The following is a 17,742-nucleotide window of genomic DNA, read 5'->3' on the forward strand; positions in this document are numbered from 1 at the left end:
AGTTGTTCAACTGATCAACTGTTACACATTAAAGATCTTATCGGAAAAGCCTTTCTTAAGAGTAAAAGCTTCTTAACACTGGTAGGTACCTACTATGATCATGCGGCATTCATTGAGGGTTAAATTTTACCAAAAGTTATTATTTAGTTAGAATAACTTAAATAATTCAATTGACATCGAAAAACAATAAAAACTTTTTCGACGGAAACATTGAAGTAAGATCCTTTTTGACAGACAAGATATTAAAAATATAATAAACCACTAAACATAGACCAACATGGCATTCAAACGCACGTCCCGTCCAGATGTGACAAGTGCCGCGAAAATGGGATAAATTACTTATTTTATTTTGTGCAAATAATACCTCATACAAAGATGGCACCATCTCGGTCAATCGGTGCACAGCCATCCCGGCACAGTTCAGATAACTCCAAACCACTCTTTATGTCCGCATCTCCCAAAGAGTATAAGAAATGGACGAAACCACATCAGTAAGTATTCTAATACGTTGCTTTATTTGTCAAAATAGCTATTTTCCATAATGATGTATCAAAATATTTAGAACATCAAAAGAATAATTACTTATTCTGTCTGGTGTGAAACGAAAAAAAAGATCTATCTGTATGTAGGTTTTAATTAATTTGTCCATCAATTCATAAACTAGACGGCCTAGCTTTTAATTTGACACTATAGTTTAGTCCCTACACTACTGGTCTCTACATACAGTAGAGATCCAGATAATGTATATCCGTGAGAGCACATGATGAGTGATGGTGTCAGGGAGCGGGCCAGCACGTCGAACAGCAAGAACACGCGGGACATGAGTCGGGTGGTGACGCGCGACTGGACGCGCCCGCCGCCCAGCACGCCGGGCGACAACATGCGCCCGCCCGAGGACGTGCGCTTCCAGAGGGTCTCCGTCACCGGGATACACGTCACGGGAGTGAGTACTATGCTACGCCCGCTATATTCCGCTTTAGAAAATTAAGTCTCCGAGCCTCTCTGCTAGCTTACAATGAAAAAAAAACTTTCTTCATATTAAGCTACCATGTAGCACTTCTTCACTGCTTCCTCAGTGCTTTAGCTAAACTGGTTGCTAGCAAGTCTTGTAGGGATTGAAAATGGCGCAACAAACTCGAAACATTTCTACCAAAAAAGCGGTGAAACTAGAAGACACAGAATCTGATAGATCGTGGCACTCACAACACATCCCCACCAATTGGCGTGGATTTGGCGCTAAATCCATGAAATAATGCACACCATATTTCAATTGAAAAATATAACTCACTGTGAGATACATTCTAAGTAATTGTGATTCTTATGTCCAAATGAGTAGAAAAATGTGGATCTTTTTGGTAGCATTTCTGGTTTGTCCAAAAAGAAAAATTATTATAGTAAGTGTACGTTTGTACAAACCAATTTATTTTTACAAGAGATAGTTTCTAGATCAAGGTAGACTATGTCCACTAACCCATGTTCCGGTCCGGCCAGGTGCCCCTTGAGGAGCTGATCCGCGCGGCGACCCTGCTGCTGGAGGCGCTCACGTTCCGCCAGCACTACATGCACGCGTCCAACCAGAGCTTCTCGCCACTCCTGGACATGTACCTCAGCAAACAGAAGAAGCGCGAAAAGTATTCTTCCTACAAGCTCGCCACCGTAGACTACACAGATCCTTCATCCGTCAATTTGGACAGTAAGTGAATTTCGATGATTTCAGATACGAATATTAACATATTTAATAAAGGATTTCTCGGCTGTAACTATTACACACTGTTAATTAAATGAATTTTGGAAGGCCCAACACCAAAACCTAGCTAATGTAACTAAGACCTACCTTATCTATAATATCCACAAAGTTTTATGTACCTAATAGGTCTAATAAAAATAATTTGCAATCAAATTGGGCACATTATTTATTCAAATACATTTTTTTACAAAAAATCGCCAAACTCTAAAACAGTTTCTTGTCGAAAATAGTGCTATTATAACGGGATAATTTGTAAGCTTTTGAGATTCAGGTATGTTCACGGAGCGGTACATGCAGCTGAGGACGTACTCCTCGGACGAGCTGCTGAGGTCCCTGGCGCATGAAAGTCATCACAACTCCATCTCCAGATGTAAGAATAAATAAATAATAAATAAATAAATGCGGACAACATCACATACATTGTTCTGAACCCAAAGTAAGTTGCCAAAGCACTTGTGTTATGGAATTCAGATACAACGAAGGTACCACAAACACCCAGACCCGAGACAATGTAGAAATGTGATTTTTACATTGACCCGACCGGGGATCGAACCCGGGACCTCAGAGCTAGCGACACCTTGAAACCGGTGCGTACGCCACTCGATCACGGAGGTCGTCTTATAATTAATAATCTAAAAAATCTAATCTTGTTATTAGAATATAGTTGTTTTGTTACGTTTAGCATTTAATAAACATAATTATTCTAAATACATATGTATTCAACGGTTGTGTGGGAATTATTTACAGCCATGAAGATGCAGCCAGACTTTTAAGACACTGTATTGAACTATATTAATATACAAGGTTGGCTTTGAAGGAGTTTTGTGCTAATTTCTGTTTTATAAGCAGGGAAAGAGTACTTCCTTTATTTAGAAAATATGTTGTAATAATGTGATTGTTCATCAACACGAGTCTAAAACCTAATGTCTATTATATTGACTCGTCACAACAGTTGCTACTTATTTTAAATATACCATTGTTTTCAGCGCTTTCGAGCAGAGGGACTCCGCTGAAATCTGCGGACGCTTTGCGAGGCGTCGCTGAAAGCTACGAGGAACTGCCGACGATCGCTGGTGAGTATATAACAATACTTCTGCAATTGCTTCTGTTAAAATATCCATAAGGTTAAACATAGGCATATCTTTCGCTACTTCCATCCAGCAATTTCCAGCAATATCGAATATTTCTTATCTAATTATTGCTTTCGATTGCACAACTAGTCGAAAAGGAGGAGATTTTCAATGCATCTTTTTTTTCAATTAACGAAAATACGTTAATATTCGTTCCAGACGGCGTTATGTACCTGGACCCGTGGGGATGCCCGAACCCCCCGGACCGGCACTACCGGCACATGTGGCACGAGGGCGTGATGCTGCTCTACCGCAACCAGGTCGACCTGGAGGCGTCGCGGCCGCTGCCCTACGAGTACGTGCCCTTCAAGCAGTACGTGGAGGACCTCAACCATCTCCAGTCCATGATCTCCGATGGACCACTGTGAGTTGTACTCTGACTAGCTTAGTTAGCTAGCTTAGCTAGTTGTAAGACGATGAGTGGAATTCCCCCTTTTTGTGAGGCACGCTCAATTTACCACCATCTTCATGAATTATATTTTGCTTTTGAAACATAGGAATGTGGATTAATGATAAATGAAGAAGATTGTTTGATAATGATGTCGTGCTTAAGCTTGCGGGGTGGCTTAAGGGTGCGACTAGTAAAGTAATAATCAGTTAGATGAAGTTCACAGTACAGGGCCTATTTACATGGGTGACAAGAGTGTGTTCATTATTATCGTAAGAGTAAACGATTTTAAGTTGTCCACGCAAATGTTGATGACAACAAGATCGTGCCATTGAGATCATCACCTATTTTGGATCTTATTCTCTTACTGACATATTTTATTACGCTTTGCAGCAGGTCATTTTGTTTCCGGCGATTGTCATATCTGTCGTCGAAGTTCAAGATGCATGTGTTGCTGAACGAGCTGCACGAGCTGGCGCTGCAGAAGGCCGTGCCGCACAGGGACTTCTATAACGTCAAGTGAGGATCTTTATAGTCACGTTTTAAATATGTATTAGCCTAGATGCTTTAGTATTTGCAGGTAGGTCGCATATTAGCGAACACCTTAATGGTACTGTTAATAATAATATAATAATAATAAGTTTTTATTAACGAAAAGTATTGCAGTGATTACATTACAGTTGGATAGTTTAACATAGTTTATATATATAATGTATCTACAACAAAGTGGGTGTAGTACTGCTCTCCTAGATAGGCTACTAAGCAACCTGCGTTTAAGAGAGACAGCCTGGTACCCAATGGTACTGTTATTTCAATTGGTGGTATATCCATAAAATATTTTGTATCCGCCCAGAAAAGTGGACACTCACATCCACGCAGCTTCCTGCATGAATCAGAAACATCTGCTGCGTTATATAAAGCGCACGCTGCGGACGCAGGCGGATGAGGTGGTGACCCTGCACGACGGCATCCCCATGACGCTCAAAACCGTATTCGAAGATATGCAGCTGGAAGCCTACGACCTCAATGTGGATATTTTGGATGTCCATGCGGTGAGGCCACTGTACTTGTAGCCTTTTCCTTTAACGTTCACAGGTCTTAGCGATAAAATTTGTACAACCTGTTCTATGTTTTTTCCAGGACCGCAATACGTTCCATCGCTTCGACAAATTCAACGCTAAGTACAACCCTGTCGGTGAGAGCAGACTGAGGGAGGTGTTCCTCAAGACAGACAACTATATGAACGGGAAGTACTTCGCTGGTATCATTAAAGTACGAGTTCTAGGTTTTCTTTCTTTCCTTTCCTCTTTCAATGGTGATATGCTATTGATATATGTAGCTAAGAGTAGCCGTGACAAAACTGTGAATTGTTTATTGATAGGAGGTGATGGCTGAACTTCAGGAGAGCAGGTACACATACGCGGAGCCTCGGATTTCTATCTACTGCAAGCGACAGAACGAGTGGAACAAGCTGGCCTCGTGGGCGCTGAGGCATGACGTGCACTCGCCGCACATCCGGTGGCTGGTACAGGTGCCCAGGCTTTAGTGAGTATCACCAATATTAAACCGATTGAAATTGAGATAACTTCTCCAAAATGTCGTTGCAAAATTTGAGAGCACTTAGGAAGGGAGCTGTCTGTTGTATGGTGACGACAGAAATGACTAGGTCTTTAATAACTTAACTTTAACATAAGCCATTGCGTTTTTATCCAATTGTTTAACTGACGGTCTTCAATGCTGAATGATATAGCTCTATATGTTATAGCTCCATGTTGTCCTTGTTCCTCCAGTGATATCTACCGGTTCAAGAAGTTGTTGAAGAACTTCCAGGAGTTCTTGACGAACCTGTTCGAGCCGCTCTTCCTCGTCTCCATAAACCCGAGCTCCAACCCTGATCTGCACAAATTTCTAACGGTAAGCCGTATTTCGCTTAGCCTACTTAAATATTAAAACAGAAACCTTAATAATTGTTGTGGATCTGCAAGTTCGCAGACCTATCTCCAAAACAGCTAAATACCGATTTTTTCAGCACGTGATCGGCTTCGACAGTGTGGACGACGAGTCGAAGCCGGAGAACCCTATCTTGGTGGAGAGCATGAAGTCACCGGAAAAGTGGGATGATGAGGAGAATCCGCCCTACGCCTACTACCTGTACTATATGTACGCCAACATGACCATTCTCAATCACATCAGAAAGTAAGCGGCTCTCTGTTACATACATATAAACAATACACATTTAAAGTAAATGCAAGGTTCCTAATGTATGTATATGCAGCACTTCTTAAAACATATCCATATCGTGTCACCCTTTCTAGAGCAGTACCCAGGTATCGAATGATCCCGTTGTTTCAGAGAGCAAGGCTTAAATACGTTTGTGCTTCGTCCCCATTGTGGCGAGGCGGGACCAGCCACGCATCTCAGCGCCGGTTTCCTGCTCTCTGAGAATATTTCTCACGGGCTGATGTTAAGGAAGGTAATTTAACAGTGATAAAAATCCATTCTTATTCCAAATCTTCTCAAAACCTTTAATGTATTCTTGACCCTTTTATAAAAAGTGGGAATCCTGTAACTTTCTCACCGTGTTTTTATATTCTGTGACCTACATCACATCTTGACATCTCTTCCCCAGGTCCCGGTGCTGCAGTACATGTACTACCTGGCACAGATCTACATCGCGATGTCCCCGCTCAGCAACAACTCGCTGTTCCTGCGCTACCACCGCAACCCGCTGCCGGACTTCTTCGCGCGCGGCCTGCGGGTCACGCTCAGTACTGACGACCCGCTGCAGTTCCATTTTACTAAGGTTGATACACTTGACTATTTGAGTTTCGAACTTTTGTGTCCTTCTCACAAATACCTCATCCGGATGAGGATTTAAATTTAAATTTCTTCTGTAATGTATGACTCATATCAGATATCTATTCTGGCTTAGAAACCGTAGGAAGTAGGTTCCGAGTTTTCTTTAGAATATTTACAACGACAGACAAAATCACTTTTTGGTATTTATGCTTGCTTTCTTGGATCTGTTAGGAGCCGCTGATGGAGGAGTATAGTATCGCAGCGCAGGCGTGGAAGTTAAGCTCATGTGACATGTGCGAGTTGGCCAGGAACTCCGTGCTTATGTCCGGGTTCCCGCACGAGGTTTGTATATTTTCCAAATTAGTTCATGTATTTAGGAGAAAGCGCAATGAAGATAGCGTTTATGAAGACACGGCGTTTTCAAAAAGACATGTAACCCGACCTCAAGATCAATGTGTAAGAAACTGGCAACAGCTAATGCGTTAAAAACAGAAGAACTCTCAAGTTTGCCAAGAAAAATAAAATCTGCCCTACTAGAACCAATTAAAAAGACTCGTTCATAAAAAGCATTATTACGATAAAATAAGGAAACGGTTTCGGACAACATGTGCTTATTTTATAATTATTACATATAATAATACTGTTTTACTGTCATGAATTATAATACTCGTCATATTAGTAATTTTTTGACAGATCATAAAATTAACCAAGAAGTTACGATCAAAACGTTTCTGATTCAATTTTAAGGGAAATTCTTTCCTGAAACGGTCAGTGTCGGTTATTTGCGGCATTTGACGGGTGTACTCCGATTTCTAGATGAAGCAGCACTGGCTGGGGCCGGAGTACCTGAACGAGGGTCCGGAGGGCAACGACATCACGCAGACCAACGTGCCCGACGTGCGCATCTCATACCGCCACGAGACGCTCATGGACGAGCTGGGGAACCTCTTCAGGGTCAGTCCTATACAATTACTCAGTTATATGGGAAATATTAGAATCTATCAAAGAAAAGAAGAAAGCATAGTCTGCCACTTACAGTAACAAAGGGAGCGAGATTGTGACCTCACGCAACCGTTATTGTAGAACACATTGAGGGTTGCGATATTTGTGCAGTGTTTAAAACAGTTTCGTAATACAAATTTATCCATTACCAATTTTTTTTTTTTTTGGTACATGCAATTATTGAAGTAAGTAAAAAGCTATGTTACCAATACTTTGACTGATATTATTATTTTTGTTTCAGGCTCCAGTCTAGCACGACGAGGGGAAAACATTTATAAAACATCTGTAAATTGAATATTTAGGTCCAGTATACACAATAGTCGCGGCACTATCCTATTATCAATGTACATAATAAAATAAATGAATCCTTCATTATCGTTTTATTTACAATAATTACTATAAGTCATTATAATAGTTATCACAAACATTATAGGTCAACGCAAGACTCCACTAGCCGACATTGTAGGCTAGAGTAAACATTTGAACTTCTGCGTATATATGCTCATAAACGTGAATGTGTTGTGAAGTTCTTGAGCCTTGTGTTGGCTTCACAATACTCAATACAAGTAATCTAATAGATTTAATGTTCACTCAATAATATTTGTTTATGATTTTCTGGAATTTGCAAAGACTGTCTTGTATGGAGTTTCATGAATAAAAGACAAACTGACACACAGTTTGGTGGGTGCAATTTTTTTTTGTAATACGTGTTGAAGCCAATAAATGCTTTAATAAATAAAGAAACCTTAAGAAACCTTAAGGTTTCTTTATTATAATGTATTGGTACTCAATCTATTGTAAAACGTGATTAAAATTGCAACAGCCTGCGGCATTATTTACACATATTTTATACAAAAATAAATATACTATTAGCAAGACTTATCACTTTACAACATTGACTAAAATTGAACTATCTATCTACAATACATGATCAAAGAAGTATGTGCTCCTAAGTACTCTTTGAAAGACGTATTTTATTTATTTATTCTTCTTAAACATGAACAATGTGACAGACTTACTCCCTGAGGCATTTTCCCTGAGGAATACAAAAAGATCGCATTGTATTGATCTCAAGATTTGAATAAAATGTCAAAACCAAGACTATTTTGCTATACGAATACTTTCTCGACAGCATATTTACAAAATCCCAGTCACACAATAATTCTAGTTTAGAATCCAGTGACACTTTTGATGGCCTTCTCCTCGTCGAGTGGCGCCATCTGCTGGAGCGAGTGGAACTCCATGGTGAAGGTGGCCAGCCCCGAGCTCAGCGAGCGCAGGGTCGTCGAGTAGCCCAGCAGCTCCGACAGCGGCGCCAGGCACTGGATCACCTGTTGAAATGGTACTGCAGATCTAGTAGTTTCAAAGTCACACAAGTTTCTTCTAAAAAGGAATGATCACAGTATGTAAAGGGAGTTTTTATTGGGGTGTAAATCTTTATCTTCCCTCATTTATTGATTAAGGTTTATGAGATTTTTTACTTTAACAACATCAGATATTATGAATAACATACTGTCTATACGTTTGTTAAACATATATTATGGCAGAGCTTTATAACTGAGGTGAGGAGTCATTTGTTCGCTATAGAGAAATTACCAGAAATTGTATCATGTAGATTGTAGTCTAAATAATATTTAGAGTTGGAGTGGAAAGCTTAAAAACCTAGGGACGCTTTTGCCCAGCAGTGTGAGTGTCAAGAACATTTCTCCCATGTTCCTTGCCCTACCTTGTTGTCATGTCGCACGTGTATGTCCTGCAGCTGCGCGCGGCGCCGCGCCAGGTCGGCCAGCACGCGCGCGGCGTGCGACTGCGGGCTCGACACCTGCAGCGACATCAGCGGCTCCAGCAGCACGCACTCCGCCTGCTCGAACACCTGGCACAGCGACAACATACATACATACCTACCTACACCGTACTTGTATTTGGAACAGGTAGCATGTTTCGCACAGTGCACAAGCAAAACTGTCGTCAAAATGAAAACTTTTTATTTAAAGTATGACTTTGGTTATGTTAATATGGCTTTAGATGCGCGTCAATGCGTAGCATGATTACATTTTATTGATTAGGTATTGGTTTATTGTAAGTGTAATTTCTTGAATGAATTATTGTTGCTGTCTTTAGTAGAGCATTCTTGCAATCGACGTATGGTTTCTTTTTTGGGAATTAAAGATATTGATGCGGAAACTTGTTAATTTAATTTCAGAGAAGTGGAATTTAAATAACACCGGCTACTCTACTTAAAAATTGTATTAATAGCTATGTGTCATAAATGCCTGTTTAGCGTACCTTTCGCAAGCACTGCGCGACGGCGGCGGTGATGACGGAGTCGGAGGTCCCCCGTCCCACTTCGAACCAGTGCAGGGTCACCTGCACGTCCACCACCTGCCGGACCATACCATACACTATATACATGAGATAAATATGAAATGAAAAATAATTCATTCAAATTACACTACCAAATAACACAGCATATATTGGACAGCACTTAGTTTCGAGCACCATTCACCGCTTTCAAAATTCTTAAAACCGTACCCTATGTACACATAATAAGGTAATTTTTTTCATACTGTGACCGTTATCCCATCCCATACCGTCCCGCATTCTTATGAAAAGCTCGTGTCGTATACAGATTTTTCTTTAGCGATGCAATTTGAAGATGATTTCTTGTACAAAACACACACATGATTGTGATAAAATATTTTATGAAATTAGATGGATAGAATATAGATAGAACAACTTACACCTCCGTGGGTGAAGAAACATTTCGTACCTAATGGTTCAATTGCAATCACATTAATGTAATAAAACTCACTGGGCAGCCGAGCTTAGCGCCGTGCAAGAGTGCAGAGTTCACACCCTGCTTGATGGCGGCGAGGCTGCGCGGGTGCAAGTGCGCTAGGTTGGCAGCACTGTCGCCGCTCTTGTCCAACCTAATGGATATAGTACAATTTATAAATATCGATTACTAATAGTTGTTTCCCGCGGTATCACCCGGGTAGTACCCGATCTCGTGCTTATTTTACGATCTTTGGTTTGCCGCAATTTCTCCAAGTGTTATCACCGTTTAAACCTTCCTTGGACTTTCATGAATATTTCAAGACTAAAATAAGCCAAACCGGTTCAGCCGTTCTCGAGATTTAGCGAGACTATCGAACATCAATTCGTTATGGGAGTCTCTTTCCCTTTGACACAAATTGATTATTGCCGGGGAATCGGTCTTTCCAATTTTCTCGTATAGGGTACTAGAAATAATAATACAGACAAAACTTTAAGATGTCTTACTTCAATATCTTATCGTGCGCGATCCCCTTGGCCCCCCTGGCGGACATGGTGACCTTGCAGAGCTGTCGCACGCCGGCTATCTTCCTGTCGAGCGCGAGGCTGTGCCGGCCCGCCCCCGCGAGGGTCTCCCGGTACGCGATCTGCAGCGCGCCCAGCTCCGCCTCTATCTTGTACTCGCGGATGATGCGCTCTTTTATTATCTCGAGGTGGAGCTCGCCCATGCCTGAGTTTTCAAGAAGATTCGATTGCAAATAATTGTGTAATTGGAACAAGTAATACAGGTTAAGCTACGCTTGATGCGGTTGGTCCGTAGATGGGTGACCATCTTTGTCATAACGAATTCATCCGTGTTTCGGAAGGCACGTTAAATTGTGGGTCCGGCTGTTATTCATACATCTTTGACAGTCGTTACAGGTAGTCAGAAGCTTGAAAAGTCTGACAACCAGTCTAACCAAGTGGTATCGTGTTGCCTAGGTAACTGGGTTGATGAGGTAAGACAGGTAGTCGCTCCTCGTAAAACACTGGTAATTAGCTGAATCCGGTGAATTGTGGGCACTTACCAGCGAGCACCATCTGGCCGCTGTCAGCGTCGACAGATACCCTGAGACTGGGGTCCTCTCGCTGCAGCTCAGCCAGGGCAGTCTCCAGCGCCTGCTGCTGCGACACGCTCGGCGGCTCGATGGAGCACAGGAACACCGGCTCCGGGATACTTGTTCCTGAGGACAGAGATATTTATAGGTTTTTTTTTTAAGAATAACTCCCTTTCCACCAACTAAGGAATTGAACTGTCACAAAAAGCAACTGGCACGGCAAAAATAATAATTGGCAAGAGTAATTTCCTTTAATCAAAATCAGAGTATGATTGGTCAGAGAAAAACCAACTTAAAACACATGACAGCGCTAAACACCTCCCTCTATTTTTTTGGAAATCTTGTTACAAGTAGATAGATCTCCATGGCGTGCAGTTGGGAGGCATAGGACTGGACCACTGGAAGGTAAGTTACTTACTAATACTTAAGGAAAAAAGAATTGTCACCCTTACCAATTCCGAGCAACACATCAGCCAGCTCTTCACCCGTGGGCTGTTGCTCGAGGGCCTGCAGCCGCTGGCGGGCGCTGGGCAGCATCAGGTCTTCGGCAGCAGCGGGCTCCTTCAGCAGCTGCGCCAGCCGGCTCTTGGCGCGGGAGGCCGCCGCCTGCGATGACGTCACCAGGTCGCCCGTCATCGTCGCCTAGCGGGAACTACGGTATTTATTATGCTTGTTCATTGGTAATTTTGCTAACTGTAGTTACTTTATTTAACGTACGGTAGGGGGAATCTGGATGGCCGATGGACAATACTATCACATTACCAATACTATACTATGTAAAGTGCGTAAAATACCTTGAGTGAGCTGACGACGGCGATGTTCCCGCCGTGACCGTCTCCACCGGACGGTATTCATCGGCTAGCGCCACGTATAACGCACCTGCCTGACAATGTACACTATTTAAATCTTACATTGACAATTAACGAACGAATAGAGGACATAACTCATAAACGCTTTTTTCGTAACAATTCTGTCAACCAGCTGAGGTTGGCTGAAGCGCCTTCAAAGTTATGACGTCTTGATTGTTTTTATGGCTTCCTGTTTTGGTCGAAACAATAGGACTTGTTGCGTGATTGCTGAATCGATGTTTATGTACAGGGTTCATAAGTCTGATATGTTATTTGACAGGGTTTTGGCGCTTGAATTAAGATTTCTAGGAATAGTTTCATTAGTTGGTTTAAACAAAAATAGACAATTAATATTGTACTCACCAGTTCACTCTTATCTTGTCCTAAATTGTATATTTTCTGTCCCTTACTGATCTCCCCGCTATACAGCCTTAGGAACGTCAGCACACCTCTCTGGTCGTCGTGCTGGACCTTGAAAGCTCTCGCCGCCAACTCCGTGCCAAAAGCCCTGTACAACTTGTGACCTTCAGACGGAGACGGTAAGTACGACACCACGCCATCCATTAACGTCTGCACTCCAATGTTCTTGTAGGAGCTCCCACAGAGAATGGGAAAAGCTTTCATGGATATCGTGCATCTTCGAATGGCCTCTTCTATTTCCTTACTACTTAAATCTAAAGACTCCTGCTGAATAATGGTCTCTGCTATCTGATCGTCTAACCCTGAGAGTGTGTCTACCAGGTCTTTATGGTCAGCCATGGCAGTTTCCCACTTATGACCATCGTCTTTTTCGGTTAATTTCCGTCGTACGAAGTTCTGACCTCGCCCCTGTGTCCATATTATCTCTTCTAATGTGATAAGGTCAATCAAACCTAGAAACAACATCTTTAGTAATTTTGCGGTTTGCTGTAATGATGCTCACTTACTTAGTAAACTATAAGTAAAAAAATTGCGCAGTGTATGGCTGATTTCATGACGCCAGCCATAGCATAAACGAGACTGTGTTTTAAGTCAGTTTTAGTACCAAACCTTTCGCCGCGCAAATCTCAGCGTGATTAAAAGTCCGTAGCTATTGATCTCGAAAAAAACAACATCACCTACCTAAACCAACACAGGTCGGCTCTGGCTCAGGCATTTGAAGGGGCCGGGGGTTTTTAGTCGGTGGGAGTCCGACATATCCCCTCGCCGTGCCCTGGGCGTGGGTTGAAGTCATTAGAGTTTCACCCCGGACAAAAAAAAAAAAAAAAAGGGTCCTGTTTTGGTTTTGGTATTGTGATGATGATGACAACAAACCTATAAGCCTGTCCTGATGCCTGACGTCCCTGTGCAGCAACAGCGGCTGCACGCGCAGCTGGTCGCGCACGGAGCGCACGCAGGCGTCGGCGCTGGCGTCGCTGCGGTCCATCTTGTTCAAGTACAGCAGTCGGGGGACGCGGTACCCGCTCGCCTGACGCCATACCGTCAGGGTTTGAGCTTCCACACCTTTAGAGAGTCAAGGAATCATTATTACTGTTAATATTATTTAGTGAAATTGTGAAATCTTTATCTCCAACATAGTTGGACTTGTTTACAGTTTATTTTTGTATAGTAAACAGTGAAATAACATAGGTCTCTAATTAATTATATGTTTTGTATTTCTTCTTTGTTTATAGAGTCCCACAATTGACCAAGGCCTCCTCTATTAGTTTTTCTTGTGACATCACATTAATGTAGAAGATCCTATAGTACATATTGTGGGCATTAAGTACCTACCAGCAGAAGCATCCAGGACTATTACAGCTCCGTCCAAGACTGCAAGACTCTGTTCCACCTCCATAGTGAAGTCTATGTGCCCCGGAGTGTCTATCAGGTTGATCTGACTGTTGCGCCATGAATGATACTGCCGCAGCTGTTAGGGACACAAGAGAGTATTAAATTTAGTATCAGCTACTGTTTATTACTTATTATATTTTTAGAAAGGGTTTTAAATGTTGATGTGGAAAACATTTTTGAGTTTGGGAATTAAACTGTTGCTCAAGGGCCTGCAGATAACAAAATAAGTAATTAACCTGGTACTTGATTGAGAATAATATCTACTAATTTAAAGATAGAAAAGTAGATTAGAGCAAAGTCTGATCTGATTTGTTATAGGATGTCTAGTTTGGATGACAATAAGCAATCTAGCTATAAATCAAATCAAAATCAAAATCAAAATTAATTTATTCAAATTAGGCTACTATGTAGCACTTTTTGAAGGTCAGATTACATTGGACAGCACCCAGTTCCGCCCACCATCACCGCTTCCTAAGTGCTTTTGCTGTGAGAGAAGAAACGGTGCAACAAACTCCCCAGCAGCACGCTGTCATTCCAATTACAAAATTATTATACAATAGGGGTGAAAAGCTTTGTATTATTTTAAAATGATTTACAAGTTATGGTGATTCCTCTCTGACGTTCTTGCTCCATGTAGTCCGTCACTGTGTTGCCGTGGTGGACTTCTCCCATTGATCTGATGGTGCCAGAGTAAAACAGCAATTCGTTCTGTCGTTGTTGTTTTACCTGTAATATTTGTTTAGTAATATATCTGACCTTACATACAGACGTTATACAATTAATCAATGAAATTACTATCTGATTTAAATATGACGAATTGTCTGCAATAGTTAAGTTATCCTAACCTGCATCGATGTGAGCCAATATTCCGATGTTGCGAATGTTTTCAACATTATGCGGTTGTTTCCCTTCACCATTTGAATAGTATCTTCTACAACGAGCGGTTTTGAATATTTTCCGGTAATAATTTATGTAAGAAAACGTCCTCATTTTTAAATTTAATATTTTCCCTCTGCTATATTCTGTATTGACGGAATTACTAAAAAATGACATTGACGTAACAAATAAGGCTTCAATTGTGACAGTAGCTGTCTGTTCGTCCAAAAAGCTGGGTAAAACTTCAAAATTCAATATATATATATTTCTTAATACTTGAATGTTTCGTTAATAACTAATAGCGGAAAGTTTTTATTTTAAATAAATATTTTTATGAATATTTAATCAAGGATTAAAATCATGAATGTTAATCCTGAACGAAACTTTTCTTGCTATCGTACTTGACAACTTGACTTAAAAATATTTTTCTCTCTTTCACACTTTCGAAATGCCATCTTGTGCGTCGATTTGTTTGTGTTGAATGAATACGTAACAAAATATAAACGAAGTGAAGAATCAGACCAGATAAATAAAGAGAAACCTTAAGATGGGAGTACCAGCATTCTTCCGCTGGTTGAGTAGAAAGTACCCCAGTGTCATAGTGGAATGTATTGAACAGAGGGTAAACCATAACCTAAAAAAATGTTTTGTTGTAAATTGTTTTAGTTAGCCTATTCAACCGAGTTTTTCATTAAATTATGAAAATAAGTATAGTTTTGCTATTCGAACAATGGTTCTGGACCTCCTGCCTGACGTTATCCTGCTATTATTCATACATTTTTAAACTCATGATTGATGATTGGCGATTGGCGGCTGCAAAAAAATTGACAGTGATAATAACTATAAAACAAGTAAAAGAAATATCCAAAACGTGTCTCTACTCAGTGCCAAATGGTCTACTTACGGACTATACTCATTTTCAACTTTTATAAGCTTACATTTAAAAAATGCTACCATAACAAGGTGTAACATAAATAATTACTGTTCCAGCCTACCGATGTCGATGGCGAGCTCGTATACATAGACTCATCCCTCCCAAACCCCAATGGGGTTGAGTTTGACAACTTATACCTGGACATGAACGGGATCATCCATCCCTGTACACATCCGAGGATAAGCCACCCCCAAAGGACGAGGATGAGATGATGGTGGCTATCTTCGAGTGCATCGACAGGCTGTTCAGGATTGTGAGGCCCAGGAAACTGCTGTACATGGCTATTGATGGAGTTGTAAGTGAATATACTGTAATTGTAGTCAGGACTAAAGTTAAGAGTAAAAGTATAAATATCTGGTTTGGTTCCAGCCTGGTATCTGCTGAGGTTTTGGTATTTGGTTTATATAGAGTATACTAAGAGTGTTTACCTTGAAATAATTTCTATCTTAAAAATATTTTATTTAGTGCCTACATAAGTACCTACCTATTGGTACAATTAAAGTATTTTAAAACCCTATTGGTTAATGAAAAACAGTCTCAAGAACCTTTGAGGTAAAATTACAAGCACCCAGTGCAAGTGAGAACACAATAAGTGCCTGACCGACTGAATGAGTGTGTCAATGTTTAACTATGAAAAATCTATTGTTGGGCTCTGTAATAAGTTATATGACTCTTATAAGATAAATAAATAGCAGAAAAAAAATACTTAAAGACAAATCATACCGCAAGTCAATTCAGACCACAACAATATATTAATAATATGTCTATATTGAGTTACTGATGAGTAAAACCACCAGCAACCTTAAATATCTTAGGAGATATCACAGTTTCAACATCAACTCTGCATCAACATAATTATTATTTGTATGTTGGGTAAGATCCGTTGTTAGCTTTGGGTTATTTATAAATTATTTGTTTTAGGGTTTTGTGTTTACCTTTTGGTTATGGAAACTTAAATACTTATTACATTTTTGGAATACTTTTTTAATGTAAAAAGCAGTTAAAATAATTGGATAAAATTTATGAAAATGGTAGCACGCATGTGGGAATAATACCAGCAAGCGACAACGTGGACATGAACTAGTCAATAATAATTCACATTTACTGAATTTCATAATCTTTCTGTTAACCAGGCACCAAGAGCAAAAATGAACCAGCAAAGGTCCCGTCGTTTCCGTGCGTCTAAGGAAACGCAGGAAAAAATTGATGAGATAGCCCGCATTCGATCGGAGCTGCTCGCTAAGGGCGCATACCTGCCGCCGAGAGGCCCAAGGAGGCGCACTTCGACTCCAACTGCATCACACCCGGGACACCCTTCATGGACAGGCTCAGCAAGTGCCTACATTATTATATACATGACAGGTTTGTGTAGTTTAGTCATATGAGATTGCATTCTCAAAAGTCTATATTTGTGCTGGATCAGAAAAAGAGGATTTTGTTCTATCTTTTAAAAAAAGACAAAACTATAACCTTACTGTACAAGGGCTTTTTCTACCACTCTATATAATTACTTTGTGGTTCCAGATTAAACAATGACCCAGGCTGGAAAGGCATCAAGGTGATACTCTCTGATGCTAATGTCCCCGGTGAAGGAGAACACAAGATTATGGATTATATCAGGAGGCAGAGAGGTGAGATCAGAACATTTTTTAAAAAACGACTCCCGCTATAAGGAATTAAATTCTTGTGTCGTGGGGTGTTTACAAACATACAACTCACATGCACAAAGACACCCAGACTCAGAACAATCATTTGTGGAACACACAAATGCTTGCCCTACGTGGGAATCGAATCCGCGACACGACGCTCACAGTGGGTTTGGCGTGGTGGCTTCAACCACTCGGCTATCCGTGCAGTCACCGCATGAACACGGCATTAGTTTCCATCATAATAACGACCTAGTTGAATACTATAACATTTTTTTAAGCTACTCCCGAACTGAGACAATTATTTTCTCAAATTATTTCACACCTTTATGGAAAGAGAAAATCATTATATTACAACTGTTGTATTGTGTGTGCAGTGCAGCCGGAGCACGCCGAACACGCAGCACGTGTTGTGCGGCGCCGACGCCGACCTCATCATGCTGGGGCTGGCCACGCACGAGCCAACTTCACCATCATCCGGGGAGGAGTTCAAACCCAACAAGCCGAGCCCGTGTGACGTGTGCGGACAACTAGGTCAGAGACAGTAGATTTTTGAAAACGAGCCATCGTGTACTTTTATGACGATATATTAGAAATGAATGAATTTCGAGGACAAAAAAAGTACCGGTAAAAATACCTATGTGTGTTCAGTCAAGAAATACCTTATTTGTTAAGTAAGGATCATCTT

At 40.9% G+C, this 17,742-nt stretch overlaps 2 protein-coding genes and 1 pseudogene across 3 annotated transcripts; 2 read left to right on the forward strand and 1 right to left on the reverse strand.

The window, feature by feature from the left end:
* The first annotated feature begins 179 nt into the window (after positions 1-179).
* Positions 180-7,415, forward strand: LOC113504797 (AMP deaminase 2-like). Of its 2 annotated transcripts, none has more exons than XM_026887251.1 (17): positions 180-491; positions 781-943; positions 1,492-1,693; positions 2,013-2,117; positions 2,734-2,820; positions 3,037-3,241; positions 3,659-3,784; positions 4,119-4,317; positions 4,406-4,537; positions 4,647-4,810; positions 5,056-5,179; positions 5,295-5,461; positions 5,618-5,738; positions 5,895-6,068; positions 6,296-6,406; positions 6,881-7,018; positions 7,308-7,415. In XM_026887251.1, exons 1-17 carry the CDS (start codon positions 376-378, stop codon positions 7,317-7,319), a joined length of 2,346 nt encoding a protein of 781 aa, XP_026743052.1. In that variant the 5' UTR covers positions 180-375; the 3' UTR covers positions 7,320-7,415. The 2 variants fall into 2 exon arrangements, with proteins under 2 accessions (XP_026743052.1, XP_026743053.1); XM_026887252.1 differs by having other exon boundaries at positions 2,019-2,117.
* Positions 7,416-7,431: 16 nt separating this feature from the next.
* LOC113504801 lies at positions 7,432-14,600 on the reverse strand (annotated as a pseudogene).
* A 404-nt stretch (positions 14,601-15,004) lies between these two features.
* Positions 15,005-17,602, forward strand: LOC113505003 (5'-3' exoribonuclease 2 homolog). The gene is given in 8 exon segments (XM_026887521.1): positions 15,005-15,096; positions 15,465-15,582; positions 15,585-15,703; positions 16,542-16,668; positions 16,671-16,770; positions 16,933-17,039; positions 17,432-17,444; positions 17,446-17,602. Coding segments are annotated over 8 exon segments (816 nt in total). The 5' UTR covers positions 15,005-15,021.
* The last annotated feature ends 140 nt before the right edge of the window (positions 17,603-17,742 follow it).

Source organism: Trichoplusia ni, chromosome 23, assembly GCF_003590095.1.
Source record: "Trichoplusia ni isolate ovarian cell line Hi5 chromosome 23, tn1, whole genome shotgun sequence".
NCBI lineage: Eukaryota > Metazoa > Arthropoda > Insecta > Lepidoptera > Noctuidae > Trichoplusia > Trichoplusia ni.